At 38.9% G+C, this 14,722-nt stretch overlaps 1 protein-coding gene across 7 annotated transcripts in view; it reads right to left on the minus strand.

The window, feature by feature from the left end:
• The window catches only part of PRKN (parkin RBR E3 ubiquitin protein ligase), a 1,197,054-nt gene that overhangs the window by 997,331 nt on the left and 185,001 nt on the right, over positions 1-14,722 (minus strand). For 5 of the 7 annotated variants that reach the window (XM_037895119.2, XM_037895120.2, XM_037895118.2 and 2 more), the window contains exon 2: positions 4,851-4,868. The exons of the other annotated variants lie outside the window; for them this stretch is intronic. In XM_037895119.2, the coding sequence (XP_037751047.1) occupies positions 4,851-4,868 (18 nt within the window). The remainder of the gene's footprint in view (positions 1-4,850; positions 4,869-14,722) is intronic. 7 annotated transcript variants of the gene reach the window in all.

A 14,722-nucleotide genomic window follows, 5' to 3' on the forward strand; every position in this document is an offset into this window, starting at 1 on the left:
CTTGAGGAATTCCACCATGATTTCAACAATTTCCATCCCACCATCAACCTCAGCCTAGACCAATCCACACAAACGGTCAATTTCCTGGACACTACTGTGCTAATAAGTGATGGTCACATAAATGCCACCCTATACCGGAAATCTACTGACCGCTATACTTACTTACATGCCTCCAGCTTCCATCCAGGACACACCACACGATCCACTGACTACAGCCAAGCTCTAAGATACAACCGCATTTGCTCCAATCCCTCAGACAGAGACAAACACCTACAAGATCTCTATCAAGCATTCTTACAACTACAATACCCACCTACTGAAGTGAAAAAACAGATTGACAGAGCCAGAAGAGTACCCAGAAGTCACCTACTACAGGACAGGCCCAACAAAGAAAATAACAGAACGCCACTAGCCATCACCTTCAGCCCCCAACTAAAACCTCTCCAGCGCATCATCAAAGATTTACAACCTATCCTGAAAAATGATCCCTTACTCTCACAGATCTTGGGAGACAGACCAGTCCTCACTTACAGACAGCCCCCCCAAGCTGAAGCAAATACACTCCAGCAACCCCACAACAAAAACACTAACCCAGGAACCTATCCTTGAAACAAAGCCCAATCCCAACTCTGGCCACGTATTTATTCACGTGACACCATCATAGGACCTAATTACATTAGCCACGCCATCAGGGGCTCGTTCACCTGCACATCTACCAATGTGATATATGCCATCATGTGCCAGCAATGCCTCTCTGCCATGTACATTGGCCAAACTGGACAATCTCTACACAAAAGAATAAATGGACACAAATCTGACATCAGGAATCATAATATTCAAAAACCGGTAGGAGAACACTTCAACCTCTCTGGCCACTCAGTAAAAGATTTAAAGGTGGCAATTTTGCAACAGAAAAGCTTCAAAAACAGACTCCAATGAGAAACTGCTGAGCTTGAATTAATATGCAAACTAGATACCATTAACTTGGGTTTGAATAGAGACTGAGAGCAGCTGGGTCATTACACATATTGAATCTACTTCCCTAAGTTAAGTATCCTCACACTTTCTTGTCAACTGTCTAAATGGGCCATCTTGATTATCACTACAAAAGTTTTTTTTCTCCTGATGATAATAGCTCATCTTAATTAATTAGCCTCTTACAGTTTGTATGGCAACTTCCACCTTCTCTGTATGTATATATATATATCTTCTTACTATGTGTTCCACTCTATGCATCCGATGAAGTGGGCTGTAGCCCACGAAAGCTTATGCGCTAATACATTTGTTAGTCTCTAAGGTGCCACAAGTACCCCTGTTCTTTTTGCGGATACAGACTAACACGGCTGCTACTCTGAAACTTAAAATATCTGTACATTTTGACAAGTCTGTGAAATCTGAGTTGGGCAGCTTACCTCATAAAATCTCTCAAGTTAGGTAAAAACTGAAGGCATTTATAAAACTGAGCCAAATTACTTTTCCTATTGCTTTTTCTCTTTTTGTATCTCCTGCTAAAATAAATATGCCTGCCCTGCAATGCATTTGATTTTTTTTAACCCCAGTGGTATTGATACCTTGAGCAGGGAGATAGGGGGACAGGGAACAGAGGGGAGGAAGGGAGAGCGAGCAGAAAGCAGCTTGGAAAGGAAAGTTTAGAGGTGGCAAATGTGGCTGATGGTTGTGGAATTTGATACTGCAGGGAAATAAAACTTGTTAGCTTTAAGTTTCTGGCACAGATGCTGTTTTAAGCACTCTTGTGAGGGTGAAGGGCAGGGCTAAAAGCTAAGCGGGCAGAGAGAGAGGCGTCTCGCTCCACCCAACATGGTGATGAACAGTGGTTACCAAGAAAAAAATTGCTTAAATCACACTTTACAATTGTATTGTAATGCAGCACATAATACTGACTAGTACAGCTGCCCTCTAGAATATTTTCAGGTTGGCTGTTGGTAGAGGTCTCCTCCATGGCAGTCTTAGTTTGTTTGCATGCAGTTCTTGTGTAACCTCCAAATTTGCTGGGTCATACAGTTCTTGGCTGCCCATAAAAATCTCCTCCTGGTACATGTAGAATTAAGGGTGCTTTTAGTCAAGGCTTGGGTGGTTGACATGCTATCTTAATTCCTGGAAAACTATCCACCACCAATCTGGAGTGTGTGATGTTGTCACTTGCAAAAATGTGGTCCAGTTCTTCATTGTATGGCCAGGTAGTGGGAGAATTACCAAAGGTTCTGTTCTTGTACCTTGTCTTCGGGTATTTTTTCTGGGGTTCCTTTGCTTTGACTTGGCACTGGGAACAGCTCTGGGAGTGCCCCCCACCTTCATGTGCTCTGACAGTGCCCTGTAGATGTCTGCATTCTGGTGACTCTTCTCCACATGGGACTGGACACACAGTACTCCAAAGATGACAATCAAGTTGAAGAGCTCTGCAGAGATCCACGTGGAAGCTGTCGGTGGGTGAGGGGGTAGAGTTGCAATCGGTATTTGAAACCAGGTGTGTGAACTTACCACTACCTTGTACCGAGAAGCAGTGCACCTGGCTGAGTGCCAGCATTTAAACCAAGAGGTGACATCTGGTCAAATGACTGTGAAGCAGTGGAGGGCACACAGGTACACAAACAGGCTGATCCATGTGTGAAGCAATACAGCCAGATGAATCTTAGAGTGAATAAGCTCACTGTGGAGTGAATTTACTCCTGTTCCAAGAATTACTTACTGCAGCCTAAGATGCCAATTAATTCACTTTAAAAAAAGTGGACACAAGGTACTGTAAGGCAACCAAAAGTTACTCCGAAGTAACATTCCCATGTAGATGAGCCCTCAAATATCCAGCCCAAACACACTGCCAAACTCATCCATTTCATCCTCAACCATAACAATTTTACATTCAACAATAAACACTTTGTCCAAACCATACGAACTGATATGGGTACTAGGATGGCTCCCCAATATGCCAACCTCTTCATTGGCCATGTTGAAGGAGAATTTCTGGACAAATGCATCATGAAACCAGTATACCTGAGATACATTGATGATATTTTTATCCTCTGGACAGGTGACTTAAACTCCCTCATAGATTTCTGCCACAACTTCAACAACCACCCCCCATCCATTAAACTCTCACTGGAACACTCTCACTCTAGCATCAACTTCCTGGACATCACAACCAGCTTCAACAATGGAACCCTACAAACAATTAAATACAAGAAACCCATGGATCACCACACCTACCCTCAAAGATCCAGTAACTACCCCAGACACACCAAGAAATCTGTCATCTACAGCCAGGCACTCAGATACCACAGAATATACTCCACAGAGAAAGTCTGGGATATACACCTTAACATATTCCAAACCGCCTTCACCAAACAAGGACACTCCACCAGAGAAGTAGATCCCATCATGGAACAGGTCACCCAAATATCCTGTGAAAAACTGCTTCAATACAGAAATAAAACCTCCATGTCAAAGTAGTAGGCCAAAGGGGGACAAAGGAGGCCAAAGCAGGACAAAGGAGGGGAAACTCACTCTTGTTTGCAAGGCAGCGAGGCCTTGGCGGCCAGCATCAGTAAAGCAGCCCTTGTCCTCATGGCTGAGAGGCCTAGTGACTGGAGTCAGTAAAGTGGCCCTTCTCCTCAGGGAAGTGATACCTAGTGGCCAGAGTCAGTAAAGCCACCCCTGTTTGCAGAGCCGCGAGGCCTAGTGGCCGGAGTCAGTAAAGCTGGGCTGTGCTGCCCAGTGTCTATCATTTCAGATAGCAGCACCCAATAGTCCCAATATTAGGCCATTGCTCCTAATCCCTTGGGCAGTCACCGCTCCCCGCAGTGGATGCAGGAAAGAGTAGGAGGACCCAGGCCCACCCTACTCCACCAGGTCCACAGGAAATCTGCACAACACTTTCAAAAGATGAGCCTCAGAGCTTAAATTCATAACTTTGCTATACGTTAAAAATCATGGATGAGTAGTGACACCGGATTTATGGTTTATTACAACAATCTACAGCTCACTAACAACGCCCCTCCAGCAGCCTCTCCCCTTTCTTTCCCCCCTATGACTGGAGGGGTGTTAACAGGAAGCCTCACCTTGAATGGTCTGTTGAAATATTTGTTGACTACCTATGCTAAACACTCTGTTCCACCTTGTGTTTAGCTGTGACACTGAGTACATTGCCCAGATCTGAAAAAGTGCTCGGTGTAAGCTTGAAAGTTTGTCTCTCACCAACAGTAGTTGGTCCAATAAAAAAATATTACCTCACCCACATCGTCTCTCTAAGCCCTCAGAGAGTTACTTGCATAAAATATGCATGACTCTAGCTAGTGATATCCAACTCAATTCCATTAGTGCAAAAATTAACGCTTCTCCCCCTCACCTAAAACACAGAAGACAGTTCACTATTTGGCTCCTTAGAACTGAATATTCACAAATCCAGGCACCAAACAAGGATCCTCTCTAGAAGAGATCTCACAAACTAACCATCTGTGATACTTGGTACACAGTGCCCTCTCTGTAAAGCTATTTTTTGGGTGGCATTATGATGACATACATTGAAACTGGGCCAAATTCCTCTGAAATCAATGGAGCTCCAGGCATTTATAGCAAGAGATAATTTGGCCCACTAATGGGAGTTTCTGATGTACAAGGAATGCAGGGTAAGGCTTTGTAAAGAAATTATTGATGAATATTCAGGTAAAAGTACAACAGACTACACAGAGGAGTCTTATATATGAGTATGGTGTTCATTTTCACACATATAAACCCCAGCATAATTACTTCTCTCTCTGATCTCCCAGTTTAGCAAACAGACTAATAAGATCCTCTTCTACCTGAATTCCAGCTGCAGGAACTGAACAGACACTCACCAGTTTTGACAAAACCAACTGAAAAAAACCAGATTGGACAATAGAGATTAATGATCATTGAACTATGAGCATGTTTCTTTTCTTCTAACTGGCACAATTTTGTTTATTTTTATTTATTTGTCTTTCCCCTTCTTCTTTTTAAATTGTCCAGTGAATGTTACGTCCTCTACACCACCAAACAGTTGCTAGTGGTGGCAGGGCCAGGTGATACTGTGAGCTTCTCCTCAAAGCATTAATGGACTTACTTGCCAGGTTCAACAATTATTTTAAAGACTGGTGTTTTGGTCTAGACTCTCTGTCACTCAAAATCCCTCTATTTATCCCCTCCATTCCACAGAGGAAACCATTCTAAAGAGTTATCCCTCGTTGCATATGTCAAGACCCATAAACTCTCTGTGAGCACAATTGAGGGCTTCCATTATTTACTTAATTGGTATCTATTTTGATTAAAACTGTCCTATAAAATAAAGAAAAGAAACAACAATGAAAATCCCAAATCATTAGAAATTGCCACTTTACTGCCTTATTGAGTGTTTAGTGTTTTTATTTAGTAATGTCACAAAGAGTGGTTTCTACACTGCTTTATTTGTAACCCTAATCCATTCTCCATTCTCTAAAATCTAGTGACTAGGATATCGACCTTTGGTAGGGACCAATGTCCTTTTATAATCATTAATTTGTTTTAGTTTTCTAGAGGGAAGCATTTTATTCTTGCAAAAGGAATTTCCTTTTTCAATTACATCCATGAGCAGTTAAAAAAAAAAAACCTCAACAAGCCCCCAGCTATATAATAAAGCTACTGAAGAGCATGTGTGAAAGGAGGGGACATAAGAATTAAAAGGTTATTTTAATCTCAGTGCATGGGAATTAAAGAAGTGAATCCATTACTGGTTAAATAATATTTTAATATGAACAATCATAGCACTGGGCTATAGTGAATGTGAATGTTCAGTTTATGCACTGTCTTAAAGGGATCCAGGCTTGGATTAGAGTAAACTGGATGAAACTCAACCCCAAGAAAACTGAAAGTATGTCTACACTATGGAGACTACGTATGTCACTATGTCAGCATGCCTATGCCAGCATAACCCTCCGATGTAGCTGCAGCCTCCACTAACAGAAGGGATTTTTCTATTGGTGTAGGAACACCACCGCCCTGAATGACATTAGTTATGTTGATGGAAGAACTCTTGTGTGAACATAGCTGTGCCTACACTACGGGTTATGTCGGCATAGTTACATTGGTCGGGGTGCGTTTTTTTTCACACCCTTAACCAAAGTAACTATGCCAGTATAACTTTCAAGTCTGAGGTTATGCTGGTAGGTTGGTGAATAATTGATGGAGGTGACAATGGCTCCCTCAGAAAGGGAGTTTGCCCACCTTTTGTTAGGGTTTGTTTATATAGAGAGACTCAGGAAAGCTAAGATGAATTAACTAAAACCGTGACGTGCATAAATTAAAACATTAAATTCATTCATGGATGCTCCTATTCAGGAGTAAAGTGACCTTAGTTTGCTGTAGCGAAACCCAAGTAGGATTAAACTACAGTGAATTAAGGCCACTTGACTTTTGAATGAGAGAGTCCATGGTGGGGGTTAGTATGTTAAAACTTATGTGCTTTCACTTCACACATTTAAGCCCTCTTTTCACTGCTAGAAAAGCTGCATTTTTTACCTCAGCTTTAACTAATGTATGTGAACTATCCCAAGGTAAAAATACAGTGAAGACAAGGCACTTTAATTTTGTTGTGAGGTAGTCTAGGCAAGTTCAGCACTACAACCCAGCCTGCTGTTCACCTTGCCTAGTTTACCTCATGGCAAAACTAAAGTGACTGTTCTTCACTGTGTTTTTACCTTGGGATAGCTCCTATGTGTTAGTTAGCCTGAGGTAATTAATATCTCGCTTTTAGCAATCTAGACAATGGCTTAGTTAATTCATCTTAACTTTCTTGAGGGTCCCTGTGTAGACCAACCTTACTCGCATTTACAGTCCAGCTTTCCTGTTTTATCCTCAGTTATTTGGGGATCCCAGCAGAAGCAGTGACCAGCAGTGCATCTGTCATTGATTCCTTATGATTTATATATACAGCCTCTGAAACGGAGCACTTATCTCTTTCTATTGGTGGTCTGACAGTATATTAAATATGCAATTACAAATTGACTCCAGTACTCTTTCCTTGGCCATTAAACAACAAATCCATAACAGCTAACAATAGCTCTGCAGCAAAACATATTTAGAGTCTCCCAACAGAGGCTTTCCCATTTATATTTGGCCAAAAGGTTTAAACTTCTTCTCTTGGCTGGAAGAGCCATCCATGCTTTTGTTAACGCTACACTTGATTACTGCAATGTGCCTTCAGTGGGATGCGCCTTCAAAACCATTTGGAATCCTTAGCTAGTGTTTAATGAAATCCCTAATGGCATGAGTTTCATGTGGCTTCAGATTTTATTGTGAACATTTATCTCAATTATATCTATAAAAACCCTACCTTACAATGGTATTACAGATTACTTGAGGGGATTGTTCATGACCAAGGTTAAAAGGAACAGTTGAAAAAAAGAAAAAAGTATCTGTATTAATTTAAAAACACTGGGAGATCAATGCTGAGCACTTTTGAAAATCTGACGTATTTGTGCACATGACTGGTAATCAGAACAACAAAGATGGGACTTGAGAACAGAGAAAAACTTAGGCCCAATTCAGGGAAGAATTTAAGCATATGTTTAATTTTAAGCATGTGGGACTGAAATATGTGCTAAGTGCTGTTCTGAATAAGGATTTTTTTTCTGAATTCGGGTCTTAGAGCTGAAGATCAGGAGATGTAATAAATAAAATAATTACAAGGCCATAAATTCTTTACATAGTTGCAGAGAGTGGAATGGGGAAGGGAGGGGAGAACAGGTGGTCTATCCACTCTGACACAATGCTTTTTGCAGGAGTATGGGTCTGACACAACACTTAATAAAGTAAACTGGAGTTCTTCCATTGCCTTCAATGAGTAGTGGATCAGGCCCTATATCACTAACATATGCCAATTACTGCCTCTTCCTAACCTATAATCACTGCATTAATATACTACAACCACTACTTAGTAGTCCATTTTACTGCTAAAATACCGTTAAGTGTGTGTTTCTAGAAACTAAACTAAACTTTTAATTTCTTAGCTTCAGGCTATAGCTTGTTCTACCATCTTTAGAAAATGAATAATTCTCTTCTTTCATTTATACAGCTTTTTATAATCCTGTAGTCTCCTTGAGTCTTTTCTAGACTATATTGATTTAGCTCCCTTGGTCTCCACTTGTGCCTTATTTGTTAATGTTTCTAGAATTTTTGTTCCCTTTCTTTGTATTTTCTTCAGGTTTTTCTCGGGTCTTTTTAAACAGTAGATATCAGAAATGAACACAATATTCCAAGTGTGACTGCACTTGGACTACATAGTGTGCCATTATTACCTAATTTGACATGTGGTCCCTTACATACATTCAAGTACTGCACTGGCATTTTTTGCAAAGGCATCACATACTGAAGTTCGTATATAGTTTACTATCTGCCCTATATCTTTCTCATACTCAGTGCACTCCTTATCATCATCTAGCCCCCATCTTGTAGCTGTGCAATTTCTTCTGAGGTATATGACTTTACATTCATATTGAATTTCACCTTGTTGAATTTAATCGGGACCACTTTGTCCATCACTCTAAAATGCACCTCTGAAAGGAAGGAGACAGCCTTTAAATAGTACAGAGCAATATTATCGGACAGTTCAGGCCAAGTAGAGAAGACTGTCTTATCCATCTATCGCTAAGGCGGCCTAAATGACTTTGCCTTGAGGAGGTACGCATGACAGAGCCAATATATTTCAATGGAGTTTTCAGTCTGCTCTTTTAAAGCTACCATGCCAAAGCATCTTTTTTAAGCAGTTTATTGTTACATAGACTACGGAAGAATGTGAAATTCAGCTGTCACTCCTTCCCTTCCAAAAAGTTACATGAGATTTTTAAAGATCACAAGTGGTCAGGATCTTTGCTTTACATTTTATATGAAACATGGTACCCGCTGCAATCCAGTGAAATTTAACACTATGCAGGGGCATTAGATTAGTACTGACTAAGAAAACAGGACTATCCTGAAATAGTTGAATTACCAGCAACACTTGTTACAACACAGATATTTTCCTTAGTGGTTTTTTGGCAGGTCCAAACCTGCTTAGTTTATGAGATCTCAGAAACTCAAGAGCTAAATTGGTATGGTGTTATGTTTTCCTAGACCCAAACAGAAAACTACTATTTTGAAACAAAATTATTTTTCTTTTAAAGAAAACAAGAAAAAATAAAAATAAAATGTCCATGAGCTCACAAAGGGTTTATCTCCTCTGACAATCTGTACTAACTAGAGCTGTGCAAATAACCAGTTTTTTTGGTTTGGTTGCTGAACTAAAAAATAAAAAAGGTTTTGCATCAACTCAAAACAACCAATTTTCATCCAAGCAAAAAAATACAATACAAATTCATTTCAGGTCAAATGAAATGTTGCATTTTGTTTAAGATTTTTACCTTTAAAAATAATAAAATTAAAATACAATTCAAAATGAAAAGTGATTTCAAATAAAAAAGCTGAAACATTTCATTTTAAAAGTGTCGAATGAAACATTTTGTCATTTTCTGAAGAAGAAGAAGAAAAAAAACAAACATTGATCAAAACAATTAGACAAATTTGATTCAAATTAACAAAATATTTCAGTTGCTCTGAATTAGCATTTTTGGGTGAAAAAATTTTGCTCCAAAAATGTCACACAGCTCTGGTACAAAGCTCCGAGAACAAAATTATGGCTGAGAGACAGGGTATGAACAAGGAACTGAGTGGAAGCATGAATTGGTTGCTCCTGCTTACTTGCTTAATGCAAGGAAGGTTATTTATTTGTTTCCTACACTAAATACACTAGAAAGCAAATGTGAAATTAAAATCCTATGAATACTGCTGACATAAAAGTATTAACCCACTACAATGCAAATCTAGGGAGCTCGCTTCATTCAGGTTATAATGTGGATTGACAGGCAACACATCACTCTTGACAGGATTTAGGTACAATCTTTTTTTTTTTAGTCATTATTATTGAATGTCATTCAATATATTGATCAAACTACTAAATTAAAAGATCAACTAATGATCTGTATCTCAATTTTATGTCAACCTTAATCTACCTTTTTAGCCACCAGCCTATTTTCCTTTTTAGGAAAGTATACCAAGGAAGGTTAAACGGTGGCGGTTAGTAACAACAATTTCCAGAGCATTCATTGATCTTGTTGAAGGTCTTGCCACTTTTCATTTGCATCTCTTCTTAGCCAGTCCAGTACACAACAAAAACTGAAGCCAATTTCTCAGGTCTGCGTATTGCTAAAAATAAATTATTCTGATGAAAAGGATAAAAAGGAGACACCAGGTCTGATCCTGCAAGAACTCTATGTACATAACTCCCACTGACTTTGTTGAAATTCCCAGAATCACGTCCTATAAGTTGAAAACTTATCACAAGAACAAAAATTAAAACTTTGAACAAAAACTTTATCATAATCAAAGTATAAAACACATGAATAATGACAACACAAATGACTGCCTCTTGGAACAGCTAATTTTGGAGACCACAAAAGGAACAGCTGCTCTTAACTCAGTCCTAACTAACATATAGGAGTTAGTACAGGAAATAACTTCACTTGCACCACAAAGTAATGTAGTCCAGAATATTACCGATTTAACTCATAATTAAACTGGAGAATTCACCACCACAAATTAATACGGAAAAAAAGACCATAACAGGATTTTGAAAAGGATTAGAAGATTATAATACATGGATAAAATGAATGTCTGAAATTAGAATAAAAATTGCTAAGGGATATAACTTCATGATTCAGACTATAAGACAACACCTGGCAGCACCCAGGATTTAGGAAGAAACTCCTCTTATAGTTGTATCATTATAAAACAGGCTTCTTCCTTAGCATCTAATACTAGCCACAGATGGAGACAGGATACAAGACTAAATGGACAATGATCTGATTTGTTACCACAATTCTTATGTTTTTATGTAATATATAGGGCTGTCAAGTGATTAAAAAAATTAATCACGATTAATCGCACAATTAATTATGTGAATAATCGTGCTGTTAAATAATAATAAAATATCATGTATTTAAATAGTTTGGGGTAATTTCTACATTTTCAAATATATCGATTTCAATTACAACACAGAATACAAAGTGTACAGTGCTCACTTTATATTTATTTTTTTATTACAAATATTTGTTAATGCCGACAGACCTTGGTTGTCGGTGGGATTGAACCTGCGACCTCTGGAGCTTCGTGCATGAGCCTTTACTACATGAGCTAAAAGCCAACTGGCTATTAGTTAAGGCTATAGGGCAGACTCATAATCAATCAATCTCTTTCTCCCCTTCCTCCCCCCTCACAGTGCCACTAGATGGGACAGAACACCATACCAGAAGGTGTGTGGGCTACAGTTGCACTGTAAAAAATGAAAGAAATAGTATTTTTCAATTCACCTCATACAAGTACTGCAGTGCAATCTCTATCATGAAAGCTGAATTTACAAGTGTAGAATTATGTAAAAAAAATAACTGCATTCAAAAATAAAACAGTGTAAAACTTTAGAGCCTACAAGTCCACTCAGTCCTACTTCTTGTTCAGCCAATCGCTGAGACAAACAAGTTTGTTTACATTTGCCAGCTTCTTGTTTACATCACCTGAAAGTGAGAACAGGTGTTCTCATGACACTATTGTAGCTGGCGTCGCAAGATATTTACGTGCCAGATGCACTAAAGATTCATATGTTCCTTTATGCTTCAACCACCATTCCCGGGGATGAGCATCCATGCTGATGACGGGTTCTGCTCGATAACAATCCCACCAGCGGAAAGGTTGATTTTCTTTTTTGGTGGTTCGGGTTCTGTAGTTTCCACATTGGACTGTTGCTCTTTTAAGACTTCTGAAAGCATGCTCCACACTTCGTCCCTCTCAGAATTTGGAGGGCACTTCAGATTCTTAAAACTTGGGTTGAGTGAGATAGCTATCTTAAGAAATCTCACATTGGTACCTTCTTTGTGATTTGTCAAATCTGCAGTGAAAGTGTTCTTAAAACAAACAACATGTGCTGGGTCACCATACGAAACTATAACATGAAATATATGGCAGAATGTGGGGAAAACACAGTAGGAGACATACAATTCTCCCCAAAGAAGTTCAATCACAAATTTAATTAATGCATTATTTTTTAATGAGCATCAACAGCATGGAAGCATGTCCTCTGGAATGGTGGCCGAAGCATGAAGGAGCATACAAATGATTAGCATAACTGGCATGTAAATACCTTGCAATGCCAGCTACAAAAGTGCCAGGCGAATGCTTGTTCTCACTTTCAGGTGACATTGTAAATAAGAAGCAGGCAGCATTATCTCCCATAAATGTAAAGAAACTTGTTTGTCTTAGCGATTGGCTGAACAAGAAGTAGGACTGAGTGGACTTGTAGGCTCTAAAGTTTTACATTGTTTTGTTTTTGAGTGCAGTTATGTAAAAAAAAATCTACATTTGTAATTTGCACTTACATGATAAAGAGAGTGCACTACAGTACTTGTATGAGATTAACTGAAAAATACTATTTCTTTTGTTTGCTATTTTTACAGTGCAAATAGTTGTAATAAAAAATGAAATAAACTGAGCACTGTAAACTTTGTATATTGTGTTGTAACTGAAATCAATATATTTAATAATGTAGAAAAACATCCAAAAATTTTAAATAAATTTCAATTGGTATTCTATTGTTTAATAGTGCGATTAAAACTGAGATTAATTGCAATTAATTTTTTTAATCGCAATTAATTTTTTGAGTTAATTGCATGAGTTAACTGCGATTAATTGACAGCCCTAGTAATATAAAATATGTTTTTAAAAAAATAAATTCTGCCTTCAAATGTGTATTTCGGTCTCCCTTCTGAGGGCAGAATTTGGCCCTGAATATATTTCAGATTAATTTCTAACATAAAAATAACAGAACCATTATTAGACACTAAGCAATTTTACTACAGCAGTACCAGCATTGTTCCTTGTTACACAAGATGATAAGATATAGTGTTCAAAACCATGATTTCTAGTGATAAATATCTCAGTCAGGTCATATTTGACAAAAAATTAGCCAGATCAGGATAAGCGTTGTTAACCTCTTTTTGCAATAATTGCTTTTTAAAAAGCAAGATGAAAAAAAAATTAATGGATTTATGCAGGTAGGGTGAAAGTGAGGAGTGCCAGCACAAGGTCTATGTAGAATGCTCCATTAAAAGCCTCAACATAGGGCTTAGGTGAGACTTAAGTGGTGCATAGACCTCTGCAACGGTGAATTTCACCTATAAGCCTGATTCTAATTTCCTTGCACACACAAAACTCCCAGGAGGTCCAATTGTGAAATCCTTCCCCAGTCAAATCTCTCATTCTTTGCTATAAACCAGGCCCACTGATTTCCTAGTGCTCAAATAATATTTGGGGTGGGGGAAATTGATTCTCAGCTGGTGTACATTGTCAGCTCCATTGACTTCATTAGAGCTTTGGCAATTTACAAACAGCTGAGGATCTTCCCTTGGCTATTCAAGGAGTTCAGTCTCAGATCATTCCCAGTACATTAATGAAAGCTACGTACATACATTTCCCATGCACTTATGAGGGAGCGTACCCGTAAAAGATTTGCTCCTAAATGAAAATATTGCGGGGGAGAAGGGAATTTGAACATTATTTCACATATTTTTTAATTAAAGGAGAGTAAACTTTGAAGAGGTGCAGAGATATTTAACTAGTTGCTAAGCTTACATAGCAACTATTTTTCATTGCTTTTTTTTGTTCACAATTGCTCACTTGAAAGGAACTTAACACAGTCAGGATGTTCTCATTGCCATGTTCGTGGAAGTCTACAGGGAAAACTACACAATGTCAAATTGAAATAGAAATGCAACTCAATGGGGCAAGAACACTGCAATGTATAAATAATAAGATCGTAGAACAGTGAGAAGTATTTTGGCATGATGCAATATCAAAACTAAATTAAATTATATCAATAAGTAAATAAAGAACATTTTGTGGTGTAAAAAAAAAATCATGTTAATGCTAACCAAACAAAACTGCCTTATAATTCCAAAATGTAAAAGAAACTATAACAAGGCAAGTCTGTGAAGACAAAATCATACTATCACTGGTCAAAAAACAGAGGCAATTGAACACAATAAAATACAAAAAAACACCCTTCCTTGCAGTGTTACAATATGAGCAACATATCACCATGTAAAAGTTCCTAGTTCAGTGGTCCCCAAACTCTGGGGTGTATCCGCTAGGGGGACGCATAGGAATGTCCAGGAGGCCCCCGGGTCCCGGGACAGCCCCCACCAGGGGGCAGGGAGGGAGCGCCACCCATCCTTGCTCTGTCCCCCCTCAACTCCGGCTCAGCCCCCAGCTGCAGCTGTGGCAAAGGCCCTGCTCCTGGCCGCTCTCGGCCTCTCGACCTCGCTCCCAGCCCAGGGGGCACAGGCACATTCTATTTCTGGTAAGCGGGGGCATGAGAGGAAAAGTTTGGGGACCACTGTCCTAGTTCAATATGTGAGGACACTCCTTAACCTCTGGCCAGCAGGAGATGAAAATACATTCACAGAAGCCATTACTCGTTTCCACATGATCCCTTGCTTCAAGGAATGTGTTTTCTATGTTCTCTGACATGAAAAACTTTATATGCTCACTGCAAGGAGTTTTCTACATGAAGTGACATGAACCTTGCACTTTAGTTAATTTTATGCCCCTTTTACATATTTTTTTTTCAATTTTG

The sequence above is a fragment of the Chelonia mydas genome, chromosome 3 (genome assembly GCF_015237465.2).
Source record: "Chelonia mydas isolate rCheMyd1 chromosome 3, rCheMyd1.pri.v2, whole genome shotgun sequence".
NCBI lineage: Eukaryota > Metazoa > Chordata > Testudines > Cheloniidae > Chelonia > Chelonia mydas.